Source organism: Bubalus kerabau, chromosome 18, assembly GCF_029407905.1.
Source record: "Bubalus kerabau isolate K-KA32 ecotype Philippines breed swamp buffalo chromosome 18, PCC_UOA_SB_1v2, whole genome shotgun sequence".
Classification (NCBI taxonomy): Eukaryota; Metazoa; Chordata; class Mammalia; order Artiodactyla; family Bovidae; genus Bubalus; species Bubalus kerabau.
This window is the reverse complement of record NC_073641.1, coordinates 39,837,344-39,856,978: the sequence shown is the minus strand read 5'-3', so window position 1 is coordinate 39,856,978 and position 19,635 is coordinate 39,837,344. Positions and strand designations below refer to the sequence as shown.

Below are 19,635 nucleotides of genomic sequence, written 5' to 3'. Positions count from 1 at the left end.
TCCCAGGACGAAGGACTTTCAGTGCTAAAACTGAGAAAATCCCAAGCAAACCAGGATGAGAAGGAACTGGTCATCCTAGTCATTGTAAAATTAATTTTATCCTGAGTTAGATGGAGAGCCACAGTAAGACCCTGAGCAGAGAAGTCTACCTAATATTACCAAACTTTTATAAAACAGTCACTGTGGCTGCAGTGGGCACAGACTAAAATAAGGTAAGAGTAGAAGCAAGATCACTGTTGGATATAAAGATTCTGGAGTCACCAGAATCTTAGTTAAAACGACAGATGTTAATCAGTTATTCTGGAGATAGTACAGAAAAGGAATAGAAAAGACTTATCTATGACTAAGTAGAAAGATAATGGTAGACAATATTTTAATTTGTCAGGAAAGTGAATGAAGAGAGAATTAAGAAAAAAACAGAGGGGATCAACACACTGAAAACCAAAGGGCAGATTTATTAGAATTGAGGAAATAGGTCTGCTATTAAGGAAGGAGGCCATGGTCAGAGAGATTTGAGAGATGGGGAAATTCTAGATGACTGCAAAGTCCAGATATGATCATGGTTGTGAGTGGCTGGAACAGAATAAGGTTATATGTCAGAGAAGCTGAGGAAAGGGGGAAAAAGTGATAACAGGGTTTGATTTATTTATTAAGTCAATGAAGTCACCCAGGAAATCAGTGGAGGCATACTTAGGAATGTAGATAAGAGCCTAAGTAAGGGGAGAAGATGCAATATCATTAACTCATCCATCACCAGCAACACCAAATGTCACCAGTACTCACCTCAATCAAGGGCTCAGGTATATTCAGCTACAGACACTACTCCCAAACTACCTGGGAAATCAGATGTGAGGACCTGTCCATCCCGTATCATAATTTTCTACCACCAGTGCCAGTGCAATGCATATGTGTTTCTCATGCCTAAGCTAACAAAAGACAGCTAAGACTTTGAGAATAACTACAGAGAAGAGAAATCTTCTAAAGGTAGAGATCAATTCTACATGCCTAGATTTCATCACCAAAATGGTTCTGGTACATAGTTCTAACATTCATGATAGCCAGGAAGGGTGATGTTTCCACTCACACAGCATGCACCATGGCAGACACCCTGTAGCAAGAGGATAAAGAGCTTCCAAACTTTAAGATTTATCATAAATATATACTATGCAAAGCAAAGAATAAATGTATGTATGTATAACAGGTAAAAAAAATTCTTTTTCCTTACCGTTCTGGGTCGGTGTTTACACCAATAACTGGTTTAAGTCTGTCCAAGACTTTACTTGCCGCCAAGAGCATCGTGCCATCCCCTGAAGGACATAAAGCATTAAACACTAGTTTTGTAACAAGTCTGATTAACAACACTGTGAACATTAGTTCTTTTAGCAATCACACCCTACCCCATCCTGTTGGCTGCCACAGCCTCCTCCACTTCCTTTCTACCCACTATTCTTTGTATTCTCTCTCCAACTCTAATCCAGAATTTCTCAACAGTGCCAAGAGTGACACTTTAGGCCAGGTAATTGTTGTGTTTTGGGGGTTGTCCTGAGCCTGTAGGGTGATGGGCAGTATCCCTGGCCTCTACCCATTAGATGCCAGTAGTAGCCCCCAGGTGGGAGCCACTATTCTAACCCTATCACTTCTTTTAACCATTCCTCTTTCCCTCTCTCATACCATCAGTCCAAATTCACAAATTATTTTAATGAGAATACATCCAAAGTGTCCAACTTTGCATTTTTCTCCCCACCAAAAAAAAACCCATAAAGGTTTATAAAGAATGGTCACTAATGTAATAATACGGCTCAGGAAAAAAACAAGCATAAGTATACTGGGACCAAAGAGGGATAGAATTTATCTAATCTCATTAAACTCTTAAACTCAACTATTTTTTGAAGACTGGCATAACTAAACCAAAATACAATTATAAACAATCCTTTGAATCATATTTAAAGTTAAAGGCACCCCTTAAATATACATACAGAAATACACATGCACAGAACCTCACAGTAACATCATCCACTAAAAAATTAAAATGTATAAAGCACATCTTTTAAAATCTGATTGTAAAAATCTAAAAATTTGTCTTACAGAAGGACTCTGAAAGCGTCATTACAACTAGCTCACAGGATATTTGGAAATATGACTATTAAAGAGCATTTCCATATTCCAACACCTTTACCTCTGCAAAACTATTACCTCCTGCAGCTATGACAGCATCTGCCCATCGAACAGTTTCCTCATCATATTCTCTCCTCTTTACGAGACGAACCTCAATTCCCTCATTCCTAAGATAAAAAAAGTAAACGGTATACAAAATTTCCACTAACATAAAGGAGTATGTTTTTTGAGAGGCAGATTATTACAACAGAGATGTAAAATAAACAAATCTATTTTACAAACAAATTTATATTTAACTTTGGAAGGTCAGCTTCATTTTCATGTAACCACAACAACCAATCAACTATTAACTATAGGAAGCATATGAATAAACTATCTCAAGTCTCCAGTGTGCTTTAAAAACATCTTTTAAAGCCCTTGATCAATAGCAATATTAATTAGAATTTCCTTTTATTTTCTCTACTCTTCCTGACGCTAAAATTCATTAATACAAAATGGTCCAAAAGACTAACACTTTGAGAGACAATTTTTTAAAATAAGAGCAAATAGCTATTATTTTAAATTCAACAAATATTGACTGCCTGATAAAAACAGTGACTAAAATACTTCCTAATTTGCATGTCCTCACATTGATTCTCTTGCATACACACACTTATTCACTGACTCATTTAGCCTTTAATTAATGGAAGTTTCTATAATCATAATTTTTAGACATTCAAAAACTATTATAATGAACACCTATATAATCTACTATTCTGTTTAAGAAATAAAACATTATCCTACAGTTGAAGTGTACAAAATTAACTGTGTAGAAAAGGCACTTCTTGGGCAGACCAAATAATAACTGACAATCTGAAATTTTCAGAGTACAATAAAAACTTCCTTAAAAATACTCTAATACCAGATCCATTAGCCACAATATAATTTTCTTAAAATGATTCTATAATGGCCATCTCTCCTAAAAATCTAAGTATTAGCTGCTAGTAAAAATTTAAAAATTTAAAGTCCTCAATACAGAAGCCCACTTAACACCTTATCCCACAGACTTACCGTAAACTATCAAGAATGTGCTCTACATTTTTGGTGTGAATATGATGTCGCTCAAGCAGTCCACTGTAGCTAGAGCCTTTCAGTGCGAGCTATATCAAAATAAAACAAATTTTGCCTTATTACATAATATGCTTTACATATTGTATTTCTTTAAAAAGCCCTATATAAGACAGACTGGGTTGTTTTGGGGTTTTTTTGAACATACATTTTAATGGCTATCTGTGAAACCCACAAGTATAAACTTAATTAGAAAGTCTGGTTCCAGAAAATCATAATGTGGTTTTAATACCAAATACAGCATTAAGTTTCCTGAATCAGTATATCCTGAATCCTGAATGTAGTCAACAGGATTTCAAAAGTCCATGTTTTACAGCCTGAGTGTCTTTTTTTTTTTCCTAAATGGATTTTTTAACATGCTGAATTTGGCTACTAAAGACCAAAGATGAGCTATTATTTTAGAAAGCAGTCATCTAAAGGTCATCTGATGACCTCTGTTCTACTTGGACTTGCAGCTCTCTTGTATTCCAATTTCTGAACTCTATCTGAAATTTACACAATCCAAAGGGCTTGCTGGCTGCTTGAGAGTGGATAACTTCTAGATGTAAGGACATATAGTCTTCAATAATTGTTTTTGCTAGATGTTTAGAATATTTTATAATGTCACTATCTAATCATTAATATTCTTTTAAACTATGTGTCTTCTAAAATCATCCACAAAGTAAAACGTTGAGAGGGAAGTTTAGAAACATTCATTTAATCATCAAGGAGGAAATATGTTCACTAGCGTGAATGCTAGAATCAAAAAGCATGTAATCTGGGGGACAACAAAATGAAAACTACTTATAGAAAAACTATCCGAGAAAAAGAAACAAAACAGAAGACCAGCAGAAAAGATCTTCTACAACTAAAGATACAAGGGAACCACAGCAAGACAGGTAAGAGGTATGAGATGCAGCGTAGTCAAGGCCCACACCCCTGGGTGGACAACCCCCAAATGGGGGGAAGGAATAATTTTCAATTGCAGAGCTGCTTCCCAAGGAGCAAGGGGCCAGAGCCCCACACTGACTCCCCAGCCCAGAGGCCTGCACTGGGAAGACGAGTCCCCAGACATCTGTCTGTGAAGGCCAGCAGGACTGACTTTTAGGAGAACCAGGGCTGTGGGAAATAAAGAGCACACACAAAACTCCACACACTCCAGGACCCAGCGCAGAAGCAGCCATTTGAAAAAATCCTGGGTCAGACCCATCTGTTGATCTTGGAGAGGTTCCTGAGGAGGCAGGAGGCAACTAGAGCTCACCCTGATGACGTGGGCCACTGGTGATGGCCACTGTGGGATGCTCGTTCCACCATGAGGACACTGGCGCTGGCAAACGCCATTGTGGAACTCCCTCTCTATTTTATTACTGCTGGGATGCGAACCCACAGGCCTGCCACCTAAAGACCCCGTGAGCCCATAGGTAACTCCAGACCTAGCCCTGTCCACCTGAGAACCCGAGACCCAGCCCACACACCAGCACGCTCATAGCAGGCCCGGGATCCCCAGGACCCGGCTCCGCCTATCAGTGGACCTGTAACAGCCTGGGGGCCAGCTTCACTCACTGGGGAGTGGGGCAGCACCAGTCCAAGGCCCCCTGGGCCCTGGCCACCAGTGGGTTGACCCCAACTCCAGAACCTCTAGGGCCCTGCAACCAGAGACTCCAGGACTGCCTCCACCCACCAGTGGGATGGTGCTAACCCCAGGACCCAGTTCTCCCACCAGAGGGCAGGTACCAGCCTGGGGATCCTGTTGACCCCAGCCCCACCCACCAGTGGGCCAACAGCAGCTCTGGGGCAGCTTGTGCTCTCGACCAGCTGCCAGGATCTGGCCCCATCCACCATTAGGCTGACGCCAGCTTTGCAACATCCCCGACCCCACAGCCAGTCATGTCAAGAGCCAACCCTGCCCATCAGCAGGCCAATACCAGATGTGGAACCCCTACGTGCAACCACCTAGTCCAGAACTCAGCTCCACCCACAAGTGGGCCAGCACCAGGTCAAGGGACCCCAGGGCCACACAGCCAGCAGCCTCATGACCCAACTCCACCCCACGGCAGCCAGCACACCAGGCGGGGCCTGACAACCAACCAGAAGCCCCACAGTAGTCAGCTGGCACAGGAGGGCCCATGCAGCCCACATAGGAGGCATCCCTAAAGTATGTAAGTCTGGTGACCAGAAAAAAGTGTGTTGCTGACATGCAAAGGACATCTAAAAAAGGCTGTTTCTCCAAAGCTGGAAAACATAACCAGCCTACCAAATATACAGAAACAAAAACAGCAAATCAGGAATAATGGAGCAGGGAGGAATACGTTCCAAATAAGTGAACAAGATAAAATCACAGAAGAATTAAATGAAATGGAGACAGGAAATCTAAACCTGATAGAGTTCAAGGTAATGATCAAAGAACTCGGGAGAAGATTAAATGAGAAGAGTGAGAAGTTAAAAGGTTTTAAAAAAAGAGTTAGAAAATACAAGGGGCTTCCCTGGTGGCTCAGACACTAAAGAATTTGCCTGCAATGCAGGAGACCCAGGTTCAATCCTTGGGTCTGGAAGATCCCCTGGAGAACAGAAAGGCTACTCACTCCAGTATTCTTGCCTGGAGAATTCCAATGGACAGAGAAGCTTGATGGTCATGGGGTCGCAGAGAGTTGGACACAACGGAGCGACTAAAACTTTCACTTCAAAAATATGAAGATGACGAAATAGATGAAGAACAATAACTGAAATGAAAAATACACTAGAAGGACTCAACATTACATTAGATGATATAAAGGGATGGATCAGCGAGATGAAAGATATAGTAGTGGAAATCACTGAAGATGAACAGAAAAAGGAAAAAAAGAATAAAAAGAAATAAGGACAGTTTAAGAGACCTCTGGGACAACAGGTGCAAAATAAATGAGTCACAGTATGAAATGATTATGTGGTGATCATTCTGAAATGTTAGAAACATCAATCACTATGCTCCATAACAAGAACATAGTGCTGTAGGTCAATTATACTTCAAAAACAAACTCACTAAGAAAAACAGATAAGATTTGTGGTTACTAGAAGGAACGGAGAGTTGGATGAAAGTAGTCAAAAGGTACAAACTCCCAGTTTTAAGATAAATATTAGAGATGTACAACATGATAATTTTAATTAACTCTGCAGTATGTTATATATAAAAGCTGTTGAGAGTAAATCCTTAGAGGTCTCATCACAAGAAAAAAAAAATTTCTATTTCTTTAATTTTATATCTATATGAGATGACAGATGCTTACTAAACTTACTGTGATAATCATTTCATGACGTATAAATGTCAAATCATTATGCTGTACACCTTAAACTTACATGGTGCTGTGTAAAAATTACATCTCAAGAGTAGAATTTCTTCTTGTGAATTACTGTAATTCTTTAATAACTCATGCTTAATACATTTATTTAGAGAATACAAGTTCTTTCATTAATTATTTTCATAAACAATGTAGCTGGTTGGCCTACTAAGTTGTATTAACATAGACTAGCTAACTAGGCTGGAGAAGGCAATGGCATCCCACTCCAGTACTCTTGCCTGGAAAATCCCATGGACGGAGGAGCCTGGTAGGCTGCAGTCCATGGGGTCGCTAAGAGTCGGACACGACTGAGCAGCTTCACTTTCACTTTTCACTTTCCTGCATTGGAGAAGGAAATGGCAACCCACTCCAGTGTTCTTGCCTGGAGAATCCCAGGGACGGGGGAGCCTGGTGGGCTGCCGTCTATGGGGTCGCACAGAGTCAGACACGACTAAAGCAACTTAGCAGCAGCAGCTAACTAGGCAACTAAGAGATAAGACATTTTTAAAAATCACTAATAAAAAGCATCAATTAGAAAGTCTTATATCACTATTCAACTTGCTCTTATATTAAAAAACAATTTTATTTAATACTCAAAAGATAGTAAGAATTTCTAGCTACCAGCTTAGAAAATAACACTTCAAAGATTTAAAAACATATTTCAATTAGACAAAAACAGGAACTCAGGAATTCTCTGTAAAACATTTTAAAATTAAGAAACTAAAGAAATTACTGAAATTTAGAATACATTCTCAACTCGGCAATGCTACATTTAAGGTATCAGTATTAGTGACAAAGTTCTTAATATTTTTTTCTTTTTTTCCTCCAAAAGCTTGTTAATTCTCATCAGCATTAACAAAAAGTTTTTTTTAAAGATTATCCACTAAAATGGAAAAACCGGTGTGAACCTAAAAGTTCTACAGCAGACACACTTAACGTAACAGAACTGCCCCTATAAAATCTGCCAAAGCCAACAACGCTTCTCCCCACATGCTTCGAGGTTAAGACAAAACACAGCACAACATGAAAGGCGGGCAGAGGGAGGATTTTGAAAGGACAGAAATTAACCACGCCCTAAGGCCAGATGCGATAGTCATGCTGTTTTCTAAATGGCCCAAACACTTCTATTAAAGTATCATAGACATCTTTACTTGACCAAAACCGAATTAAAATTTTAACTTGTTTTACTCGTCAGATGAGTGTTTACTATTTTGTACTACAGTAAGGGAAGGAAATATCTTTTCAAATTTAACATGTAAGAAATGCACAAATTTGTGAGACAATGACAGCTGGTATGTAAACTCACTAGGCATAATTTAAGCACTCTTAGAAGAATACACTTAACTAAACCGTACACCAAGCACCACTCAAAACTGCCTTAAAAGGATTGAAAGTGAAAGTCATTGAAAGTGAAGTCGCTCAGTCATGTCCGACTCTTTGCGACCCCAGGGACTGTGGCCCACCAGGCTCCTCCATCCGTGGGATTCTCCAGGCAGGAGTACTGGAGTGGGTTACCATCCGAGCCACCAGGGAAGCTCTTAAAAGGATTAGTGGCACCTAACTAACAGCTAGAGAAAGTAAACTATTTATCCGAGCCAGATCAAGCCAGCCACAGGAAACTCTAACCATTTCTTCAGCTGTATTTAGTATTTATCTTCAATTATTTCTATTCCATTTACTCTCTATCTCAGGCTCTCACCTTTACTTTCCTCACTGTTCTATCCCTGCTTCTGCATTCTCCTTAATTCTGTTACCTACTCCCTTATACAATGGGATGGCACCAGCTTCCATCTTTGGCATGCTTATCTGTTTCCATTTCACTTTCATTATCTCCCCACTCCAGGGACTTGATCTACCCAGTATACACCAGCACCTAAGAAGTTAACTGCTAGCTCAAGCCTGTTTCTTGAGTTACAGGCTCCAATTTTTAAACGTCTACCTTTATAACCACCCAGTAGGTCAAGTACTTCTCCCCAAAACCATCAAATCTGATTATATATTCCTCCTAATTTGCTTTTCTGAATCCCATATAGTAGTTAATAATACTTCCATTTACCTAGTCAACAGAGTAAATCCCGGGTGTCAGCTTTAATTCTCCCTCCACAATGAATCTCCACAGCCAGCCAGTGGTAAAGTCCAGTAATTATACCTGTGAACTATTTCTCCAATCTGTCCTTTACATTCATGCTGCCAGTGCTTGAGTTCTGGACAATATCAACTCTTATCTGGTCTCTTGTAATAGCTTGCCTCTTGAGTTTCTAAAGCAGTTTCTTCCTTAAAAATACTTCCCATTCCCCTCATCATCTAACCACTCCCACCAGAAGCCTGCTTTCATACTAGTCCCAGAATAGTGACATCTCAGAAAAACTGAGCCATCCCTCCACTCCTGCAGGGAAGAGAGCAAGGCTGAGCGAGGGTTGTGTTCTGCTGTTAAGAGAGTTAAAACCACTACGAGCTAAAACCATGGCATCTAACAACTTTATAAGGCCCTCTTGGGCTTCCCCTGTGGCTCAACTGGTGAAGAATCCGCCTGCAATATGGGAGACCTGGGTTCCATCCCTGGGTTGGGAAGATCCCCTGGAGAAGGGAACAGCTACCCACTCCAGTATTCTGGCCTGTAGAATTCCATGGATATGGTCACAAAGAGTCAGACACAGACTGAGCGACTTTCACTTTCACTTAAAGTGTTTAGCTTCAATAATATTCCCTCTTGAGCAATGATTTTCAAATTGCCCTTAGAATGGCTGCCACATTAATCTGGTGGTCACAATCAGAATAAATGGTCAAGAAAAAATAAACTATACTGCATGTAACAAGAGTAAACTGCTTCATGTTATCTTCTGTACCAAATATGAGTACATCATGATACGAGATTTTTCTGATTGTGAATTAGTCACCAAGTTTGAGGTTTTATTACTGGCAAAAAGATGACCTTTCCCACTGCCTTGCTAGAACTGTTCCCTTCCCTTCACATATAAACTCTTCCTTATTCTTTAATACTTAAGTAGCTTAAAATTAAAAGATACAATTTTCACCCTCATCACACTGGCAAAAATGTTAAAGTCTACCAAGTGCTGATGAGAACACTGGAATCAGGGAGTCATTCAATGCTTATGGAAAAATTACTTGTATTTTTATTTGAAGCATTTTTTTAAATAGTGGAAAAACTGAAAATAACCTAATTATTCAAATGATGGAATACTATATAGTAGTTAAAATGAATTAACATATATCAACATAGAATTTATAACCAATAGTGAATAAGAAAAGCAAATTTATAAAAAAAGACATTCTAAAGAATATATTACTGATGTAAATTTTTAAAGACAAAAAAAGGCTAAAACACAGTCAACTTACACTTTATTAGTTGAGAAGTTATATTCAAAGTTTACATCATATAAATAAAAATATAGAAAAAGTGATCATAGTAAAAAAAAATTAAGTTATTTACAATATCATGACTGGCTACAGGCTTCTCCAAGTAAGCCTAATATATAAGGCCAGTTGAAAACCAGGGCTCTAAAGCATATTGATCAATAATTCTGTTAATGGAATTTTAGCTACTGTGATATTCAATCCTTTTACACCTTTATGAGTCTCTTATTTAACTGTAAATACTTATATACTTATATACCGTATGCCTCTATTTTCCAAGCTGTGTTCCACAGAAATAAAAACATTTTCTGCCTCCATCCAAAATTTCATGGTCAAATAGAAGCATCGTCTGTTTAGGCTTACGGTCCTCAAACATATTTAACCATGGAGCCTCTTTCAGGGAACTCACATCAGTAATCTCTACCTTACTGAAGTGAAGTGAAATCGCTCAGTCATGTCTGACTCTTTGCGACCCCATAGACTGCAGCCTGCCAGGCTCCTCTTGTCCATGGGATGTTCCAGGCAATAGTACTGGAGTGGATTGCCATTTCCTTCTCCAGGGGATCTTCCCAACCCAGGGCTCAAACCCGGGTCTCCCGCATTGTAGACAGATGCTTTACCGTCTGAGCCACCAGGGAAATCCAATCTCTACCTTAGGAAAGATGTTAGTTGCTGAAAACCTAAGAGTGACACTGGAAATGAGACTCTGGACTGGCAGCCTCAGGGTAAAAAGAACTAAAAAAGAAAAAAAATTTTTTTTTAATTCAGAAACATTTCCTTTATTTAGTGGAGATGGAAAGGCAGAGAGGATGAGGAGTAAACTACAGCTCTTGACCTCAACTCCAGAGGAAAAAATAACCACAGATTATATGCTAACGTGGAAAACTCACAAAGGTATGTATTATGAAAATACAATGAAGAATACCTAACACAACCTTGATGGCTAGAGATGGGCCCAGCAAGGTTATCAAGGATGGCTTCCTGTGAGAGGAATGTGTAAGCTTCACCCTTCGGCAAGAACAGGAACTAGCTAAAGCAGTGGTCCCCCCAACCTTTTTGGCATCAGGGTTATTTCACGGAAGACAATTTTTCCACAGATGAGGGCAGGGCGTGATGGTTTCAGAATGATTCAAGCACGTTACATTTACTGAGTTACATTTACTGAGTAATGAGAGCCATAGGGAGGGCTGTAAATAACAGATCAAGCTTCTCTCCCTCACCTGCTGCTCACCTCCCACTGTGGGGCCGGGTTCCTAACAGACCACAAGCCAGCAGAGATCCGTGGCCTGGGAGTTGGGTGGGGTGGTGGGGTTAGGGACCCCTGGGCTAAAGGATGAAGGAGGATTCGAAGCAAAAGGGGCTACAAAGGTAAAGACACTGGTGGACGCAAATCAAACGACCCTGAAATACCATTTTTCACCTACAGGTTAACAAAGACCCCAAAATGTGCTAAGCTGTTTATGAAAAAATAAGTACCTTCGTATATTGCTGGTGAAGGTACACACTGGTACAGCTTCTAAGGGAAGCAATTTGGCAATACTTATTAAAATTTTAAATTTTTCTCACTTAGCAATTTCACTTTTAAGTATTTAGAGTTTGATTCATTAACACAAATTATTGTGTTATTCATACCACAAATTATTACTATTCATTACATAGTATATTTTTAAAAACTAAGGCATTTGCACACAAAATACTATGTACATACTGAAAGGAATAAGGGGCAGAATAACTTAAATAATATGTTAGCACTGAGTAAAAGGGGATGGGATAAAAGAAAAAGAACATTTCACTCTGTGGGTTTGTATGTATAGATTATTTCTGGAAGGAAACACAAGAAATTAACATTGGTTACTTTCAGGGACAAAAACTGAGTGTCCATTGACAAGAATAAGAGTTTTCACTGCATACTCTTCTGTATCTTTTACATTTTGAATTATTTTAATGTGCTACTGATACATAAAGAAATTAATTAGATAAGCACAACGTCTAATGGAAATTAAAGCAGTTTGAAAGCAATGGAAAATGAAGTTCTAGACAAGAACTGATTAGAAATGAAGCTTAAGAGGTGGACCCGAGTCAGTTCCTAAAAGACCTTGTTTTTAGCACACAAAGGATAATAAAGGTTCACCTCAAAGTGTGATCTGGGGACCAACTGCAAACCTGGAGAGTTCGTTAAAAATGTGAATCCCTTAAGTATCAGCAGTCTTAAGGGTATGGTTCAGAGCCCAGAGTCTGGGAGTTCTCCACAAACTGAATCTTTACATCTGAGGGGAAGAAAGATAAGGTTCAGGTACCTGCATTCTAACAAATTCCCTGGGTGACTCTATAGGTTACAGGGAGCTTCTGAGGCGTTCTAAGCAGAGGAGTAAAGTGGCCAGATGTTCACTTTGGATAGACTACTCAGGTTCCTGTGTCTAGAAGATGTGAAAGGAGTGAGGTTCCGTTGGAAGGCTCTGGCAGGACTCCAGATCATGTTCGTTCACTTGATAAACACTCATGGTGCATACACTACACTCGCTGCACATGTGGCAGAAATGTTATCTGCCCAAGAACTACAAGTTACACCACTGTTTTCAGAGTCAGGAGAACAAAATCCAAGGTACTGCATCTCCCAAATCTGCTAAGAAGATAGTAACTAGGAAGAACTTAAGCCAGTGACAGAGGGACTACTAAATGAAATAATGCTATCCCACTAGGACACTAATTTTACAAGAAATTAAAAATGGAAACCATTAAAAGGAGTTGCTTCTGGGGTTGTATGACTTGGAGTGGAGCCAGATACGGGTGGTAATGGTTCATTTGTTATTTGGCATACATTAAAATATTCTGAAATAAAACATTCTCTTTGGCCAATAGGTGTGTTTATGATGGCAAAATCCTTTCCAATCAGTTTTGATTCATCCAAAGGTTTAGTTTGTGAGTGGCATCAACCCTAATAATATAAGCTCCACATCCACTGACAGCTACATCACTTATGAGGCAAGTGTAATAAAATAGTTTAGTCCTTGCAAAGTTTTGAGCCAGGAAAGGTAAACTCACTGACTAAAAATTTATTCACAAGAAAAGTCACTGATCAGCTAGGCGGAAAGGAAATGCAAGAATTGAAAATAAACCAAAGTAAAACCAATATGAATGAGCAATTAAAAGTCAAACTTTGACCCAGTCTGTTTATGCTTTATCAACTAAGAAATATTTCCTTTAATTGTTTATGTTTCTACAAGGTTACAGAACCATGAAGCTTCAGAGTATGAAATTATTCTTGCACTCTATCCCTCGCCTTCCATTTTCATTTTAACAAGTACCCTAATAGAGATCTATTTTGCCACAGAACAATCACCACCACCCCCACAAAAGAGAACCAACTGCCCTAAAACTTCAGGTTCCCAAGACACCATAGACACAGCCAGCCACGGTGCCAGGACACTCAAGGAAGCACTTGGTGACTGTCTTTTATACCCAATTCACATGATTCATATCCCTCAGTATCTTTTACCCCAACAAAATAGTAAACAATATTAACCATATCATTCCTATCACAGAATCCCATTTTAGAACAATTTCACACAGTCCAGTATTGTTTGGCCTGTCCCTGAACTCTGGTACGGGCTCCACCTAATACTATTCCATTCCAAATTTGTCGTCGTTTAGTCGCTAAGTCCTGTCCCAATTCTTTGTGACCCCAGGGACTGTAGCCTTCCAGGCTCCTCTGTCCATGAGATTTCCCAGGCAAGGATACTTGAGTGAGTTGCCATTTCCTTCTCCAGGGCATCTTTTCAACCCAGGGTTCAAATCCATGTCTCTTGCTTGGCAGGAGGATTCTTTACCACTCAGTCACCTGGGAAGCCCTTCATTCTGAATACTGGCCTCAATATAAATACCTCAAATCAGTTACAGACAAATCCAATAACACTTAGTTGAAATGACAGCAACAGCAGCTATTTCAAAACTCTGTTCCACAGTCCCGAAGTGTTACTTCAAAAGTTTTCTTATTCCAAACAGCATACTCAAGCAATAGGCAAATATTTACCCATTACAGATTTCTCTTCAGATACTCAGAGTGGGTATACCAGGTAGTTCGATTTTTGAAAGACTTGATTTATCTTACATTTAAAAAGTTTTGATAAGTGGTAATCTAGTTCAGAGATCCAAGAATTAATCTAATTCAGATGCCACTCATATCGTGAGGCCTTATACAAGCTATTCAGAGTTCTGAAGTATCGGAAAGGGCCTTGGAGGCTCTCTAGTCCAATCCTAGTACTTCACACAGTGAACTAGGGGGACGCACCCTGAAAACTGGCAGCACCACACCAAAAGTACCACTGTCACCAAGGAGCCCCAGAGAAGTTAAAAAGCAGCAGAGGAATTTGACCACACAGGACTTGGGCCTGGCTCCAAGCTCCTGATCCCCAATCCCACACTCTGATCATGCCAACCAAGTATATTGTTTTTAACTGTTGTGGGAGGCTTCCATAAAATTGTTATGAAGAACATATTAATGCATATACAGCACTTGACAGCTTCTAAAAAGTATAACAGATCTGCAGAATTAGAAGCAGGACCCAAAGGGCACCACCTCTTTCCCAAATCAGAAACAATTGCTTCTCACCTTTTTATTTCCTGCCTCACTCTCAGCTTCACTCCTTTAACACAAACTCAACTACTCCAACCTCCTGCTCAAACTGTTTGATTTACTCTTTAAATGATGCAAATGTTTTCCATACACTGCTACCTTCACTTTAGGAAAAGGAGAGAAATGAGCACCTAGCATTGCCATCAGATGAATACAGAGGCCCTCCTCAATTAACTCATTAAACAATGAAGCTAAATGTTGAAAATAGTACTTATGGCTGGGGCTACAGTCCATGGGGTGGCAAGGAGTCCGACAGGCCTGAGCAACTAACACTTTCACTTTCTGGAGTGGGTTGCCATTTCCTTCTCCAGGGGATCTTCTCCACCCAGGGAATGAACTTGGGTCTCTGGCATTGCAGGATTCTAACCAGCTGAGCCACCAGGGAAGCCCTTCATTTTGATAAATTTACAAAATATTACAAAAAAATTGCTGATGATTGCCAACTACAAGTTCAGGACCAGAGTGTCTACTCTGGTACAGAATGCTACAGGATTATGGTTATAGGAAATTAATTCCCAAGTCTTTTGGGGTGGTGTCAACAATTAAGAGATTTCCAATGGAGATTTTTCCAGATATACGGTTCATCGTAGAAACATCATTCTCCTTTTCCTAAAGTGGGTGTGGGCACGGGATTAGATGCTTCAAAAATAAGAGTGAAAGTAGGTAATATTCACCACCTTAGTGAAGTCGCTCAGTCGTGTCCGACTCTTTGCGATCCCGTGGACTGTAGCCCACCAGGCTCCTCCTTCCATGGGATTATCCAGGCAAGAATATTGGAGTGGGTTGCCATTTCCTTCTCCAGGGGATCTTTCCGACCCAGGGATCGAACCCAGGTCTCCCGCATTGCAGGCAGACGCTTTAACCTCTGAGTCACCAGAGAAGCCATAATAGGTGTATTTATATACTTTTCAAAGATATTAATAAACATCTATACCAAACATAGTCTGTTGTGGAGGCATTACTACACTATAGACATAGGCTCTGTATTTACCTGCCTTCGTTTGGACCTATTTAATAACATACATTCAAAGTCAAATTTCTCCCTTGCTCTTCCTAGCACCGGAGACACGTGAGCTTTTAAAGCAAACTCCTAGAACCTTGTCTGAGGACCACGTTCCAGCACGGAAAAGGCTCAAGCCGACTGGCTCTCCGGAGTGCCCCAGGCCTGGCAGTCGTGCCCAGTAAAAGGGGGTGTGTCCACGGTACCAGAGCCCTCTTTTCCGCTGCCCGCAGCGGTACACAGGGGCCCCCTTTACCCCCGGGGCGGCCTGGGGAGAGATTCCCAGAGCATCCATGCTTCAGACCTACCTCGCTCCGGGTTGTTTAAAGGGGGTGTCGGTGGTGAGGGCGCAAATGAATCCCCAAACCTCTCCCACAGTGGGAGTCCTTCTCCCACCCAAGGTTTCTCCAGACGCCCCGGCTTGGGGGCGGGGGTCTTCGCACTAACAGTGAACCTGCCCCTCTCTCTCTCTAAACACACACACACACACACACACACACACACGCTCGCAGGAGAGGGGAGCCTACAAGCGAAGCCGGAGGGAGTGGAGGGTAGCGTGCAGGGCAGGCCTGGCATCTAGGACGCCCCGGGAAGAAGGGTTGTCCCAAGACGTCTCGCCCGAGGGGGCGCGGCCGGCCCCCCAAAGTCGCGGCCCTGGGCCCGGCCGAGACACAAGAGCAGGGGCCGCCGGGACCCACCAGCTGCTTCAGGTCCTCCTCCGAGAGCTCCGCGTAACGGTATCGCTGCTGCTCGAACTCGTACCGGGTGGTTTTGGCCACCACCACCACCCGGGACGGGCGGAAGCCGCCGTCGGGGCGGCTACCACAGCCCGCCAGCTCGCGCGGCTGCCCCTGCCCCAGGTGCCGCCGGCTGCCGCCTTCACCACCGAGCCACGGCCGCGCGGCGGGGCCTCCCGCGCCCGGCCCCCTGAGCGCCGCTGCCCGGCCCCCAGCCACGCGACGACAGCTGCCCAGCAAGAAGCCTCGGTAACAAGTCATCGTCGGCCCTGCAGCGGCTGCAGGCCTCGGCTCCCCGCCGGCAACACTGCGGGCCGTCCGCGCCGCCCCTGCCTCCGGGTTCCCGCCAGACTGGCAGAGGTTAAGTGCACAGTAGTGCGTGGCCCGCGCCGCGAGGGGGACGTGCCCAGACGTCGACGGGGGCGGGGAAAGCCCGGCGATTGGGAGTCCGGAGAGCCCAAGAAAAAGGTGGGCGGGGAAAAGCGGGAGGCCTCCCAGTGGTGAGGCTGTGTTTGTTTGGGTAGCCTTTTCCATCCACGCCTGCGCACTGGCCACTTCCCCGCCCGGGGCCCGACCTCCAGCTCCACCCTTTTCCCCCGCGTCTGCACCCGCCCCCCCAGGCCAACTCTGTGAGCCAATCAGAATCCGCAGCGGTTTTGGAGGCCGAGGAGCTTCGGGGATTGGCTGCGGCCGGGGGAAGGATTGGAATTCTATTTGGTGTAGGAGCTGCGCCCAGGTGGAACTGGTCTGAGGTGGCCCTGGGCCTGCGAGTGCGGTTTTAAGCGCCTGGCGGGAAAGCATGTGTGGCCGCAGCTCCTTGCTCTGGATTCTGTTTCGTTATTGCAGATAGACCCTTTGTTCCTTCCTGCAGTATTGCGTGGCTAATGTGTCCGGCTCCGGGCTAGGGTCTGAGAGGACCGACTCAGGAATCGCTCCCCTGTTTGCGGGGCCTACTGCAGAATGAAAACGCAGAGTCCCTTGTTCAGAAATTGTTAAGAATTGCAAGGGAGAAAGAGAGCAGTAAGCCGAGTACCAGGCTCGGCTAAGCATGGGCTGTGCAGGTGGCAGCTACTGCTAACTTACAAAAAAAAAAAAACTATAACCTCTTCCTACCCTCCCCCTGCCACCCTGGGGGCGGGAGCGGGGTTAGCCTTTGAGACAGAGGTTGATTGATAGACGAGTCTGGCCAAATGGAACATTTCTAGATGGGGAGATACGGTTGTAAAAGTAGATAGGAAAAGAGTGAAGGGTTAAGAATGTTAATAATTTGGATCTTACTCTGTAGGCAGTGAAGGGAAAGTCGCTCAGTCATGTCCGACTCTTTGAGACCCCATGGAATAGCCCGTGGAATTCTCCAGCTCAGAATACTGGAGTGGGTATTTCCCTTCTCCAGGTGATCTTCCCAACCCAGAGATGGAACCCAGGTTTCCCGCATTGCGGCGGATTCTTTACCAGCTGAGGCACCAGGAAAGCCTAGTAGGCGGTAGTTGACCTTTTGGAGGCTTTTAACTGAAAAGAAGTGAGTCCTGAGAGCGATGTTTGATGATTACTCATCTGGCTTTGGAATGTGGAACAAACCAGGAGGCAAGAGAAGGAAGGGCGACTTGGGCACTGTTGGCATAGTTACACTTAGATCCGAGCTATAGAGTAAAAGTAATGAAAATGGAAGAAAATGCCCCTATTACAAGAGGGGAATCAAGTGGCAGTGCAGACCCTAGTTTTCGTCCCTCCTGCTCTTTAGATCTATTTGTTTTGGCACCCTCTTTGCTGCTTTGTAGTCCTAGCACTATCGGTAACTAGCTCCTGGACTTTGAGCAGGTTGCTTCATCTTTCTGGGCCTCAGATTCCTCATCTTAAAACGAGGGAGTTGAGCTAGAGTGATTCCAAGGTTCTGCCAAGCACAAATTGATTCCAAACCTGTGACTTTTAGTTTTCAGCTAACCACTACCGCCAGCATTCATTCATGGGTTCACCGAATACTCACTGAGTCCCTACTATGTGCCATGTAGTATATTAGACTGAGAAATACACAATGGAGTCTGATAGATGTTTGCTTTCAGTAGGTCACTTACCCCTTCTGACAGAAGCTTTGCCTCACAGCAGCTACTAATAGTGATTTGCAGGGCACGCTTAAGCATATGTCTTAACTTCTGTAGGATGTGTTACTCATTTGTAACTGAACATTCTCAAGGTCCTTTCTAGTCCTACTATTTCAATATTTTATAATTCCTTAGCCATCAGGAAGAAAGAAAAGGGAGAGGTCACAGATGACACTGCAGTTTGAAGCTTGGGTGACTAACAGAATGTCAGTTGATCCATTTGATAGAAAAAAATGAATCTAGAAAACCTCTTTTGGATCAAAATCTATGAGTTTCGTTATGCATATGCAAAATTTCAGACCCAGTCTCTTCCGATTTCACCATTAAGTACTCAAATTTTTACATCTCCCCCATTTCCAGCTACAAACTTATCTACACTGACATCTTCTCATTTGATATATCTGCCTCTTTGTCCATTGTTATTTTTGGATCCCATCTTCTTCCACCTGCTCAAAAATAATACGCCATCAAGTTATCACCTTTATTATACCTTTATCTTTCTCTATTGGACTTTCCTATTCACTATTTAAACATACTCATGTCTCAGACATCTTTAAATTAAAAAAACAAACAAATAGCCATCTAAGCCCTAGCTCTTTATATATTGCTTGTGGCTCAGGTGGTAAAAAATCTGTCTGCAGTGTGGAAAACCTGGGTTCAATCCCCAGGTTGGGAACATCCCTTGGAGAAGGGAATGGCAACCCACTCCAGTACTCTTACCTGGACAATCTCCATGGACAGAGGATCCTGGTGTGCTACAGTCCATGGAGTCACAAAGAGTCAAACACGATAGAGTGACTTTCACACACGTGTCTTCTCTTTATAGCTACGATTCTTGAACGAGTCATTGGTTCATTATTGGTCGGCATCCCTGCCTCCTACTCATCCATCATTCTGTTGTAATCTGGTTTCTCCCAACCACTTTACTAATTACTGCTATTTCCAAGGTGACCAAATATCTGTTTGTAAACTTGTAAGACATTTATCAGCCCTTAAATGACTTGGTCTTTTCCATTTGAAATGGTTATCATTTTCTCTAGAAATTTTTACTCTGGTTCACAATGCACCAATCCCTAATGGTGTTCTGCCCATCCCTCTGTCCTCTTTCTGAGTTCTTCCCAAGCTCATCTTTAGGATCTATCCTTCCCTTTACTTTCCTTCCATTTTGTCTCTGTCTCTCTCTCCTTCTCCACTCTTCTGCTTGAGCTTATTTACTCTTGTGTAATGAAAAGAGCCTGGGTTTGGGATTTTAAAAGACCTTGGTTCAAATCACAGC

The 19,635-nt window shown here is 42.3% G+C and overlaps 1 protein-coding gene across 5 annotated transcripts in view; it reads right to left on the bottom strand.

Annotated features, from left to right (window-relative positions):
- Nucleotides 1-19,127, bottom strand: part of NADK2 (NAD kinase 2, mitochondrial) — a 47,695-nt gene extending 28,568 nt beyond the window's left edge. The window contains exons 1-4 of one of the 5 annotated variants that reach the window (XM_055554505.1): nucleotides 19,080-19,127; nucleotides 3,166-3,254; nucleotides 2,194-2,282; nucleotides 1,226-1,307 (exon numbers count right to left, since the gene is read on the bottom strand). In XM_055554505.1, the coding sequence (XP_055410480.1) occupies nucleotides 1,226-1,307; nucleotides 2,194-2,282; nucleotides 3,166-3,254; nucleotides 19,080-19,094 (275 nt within the window). In that variant the 5' untranslated portion in view covers nucleotides 19,095-19,127. Of the gene's footprint in view, nucleotides 1-1,225; nucleotides 1,308-2,176; nucleotides 2,283-3,165; nucleotides 3,255-16,221; nucleotides 16,638-17,538; nucleotides 18,276-19,079 lie in introns of those variants that run through there. The other 4 variants (XM_055554506.1, XM_055554503.1, XM_055554504.1 and 1 more) reach the window with 4 other exon arrangements.
- Nucleotides 19,128-19,635: the final 508 nt, after the last annotated feature.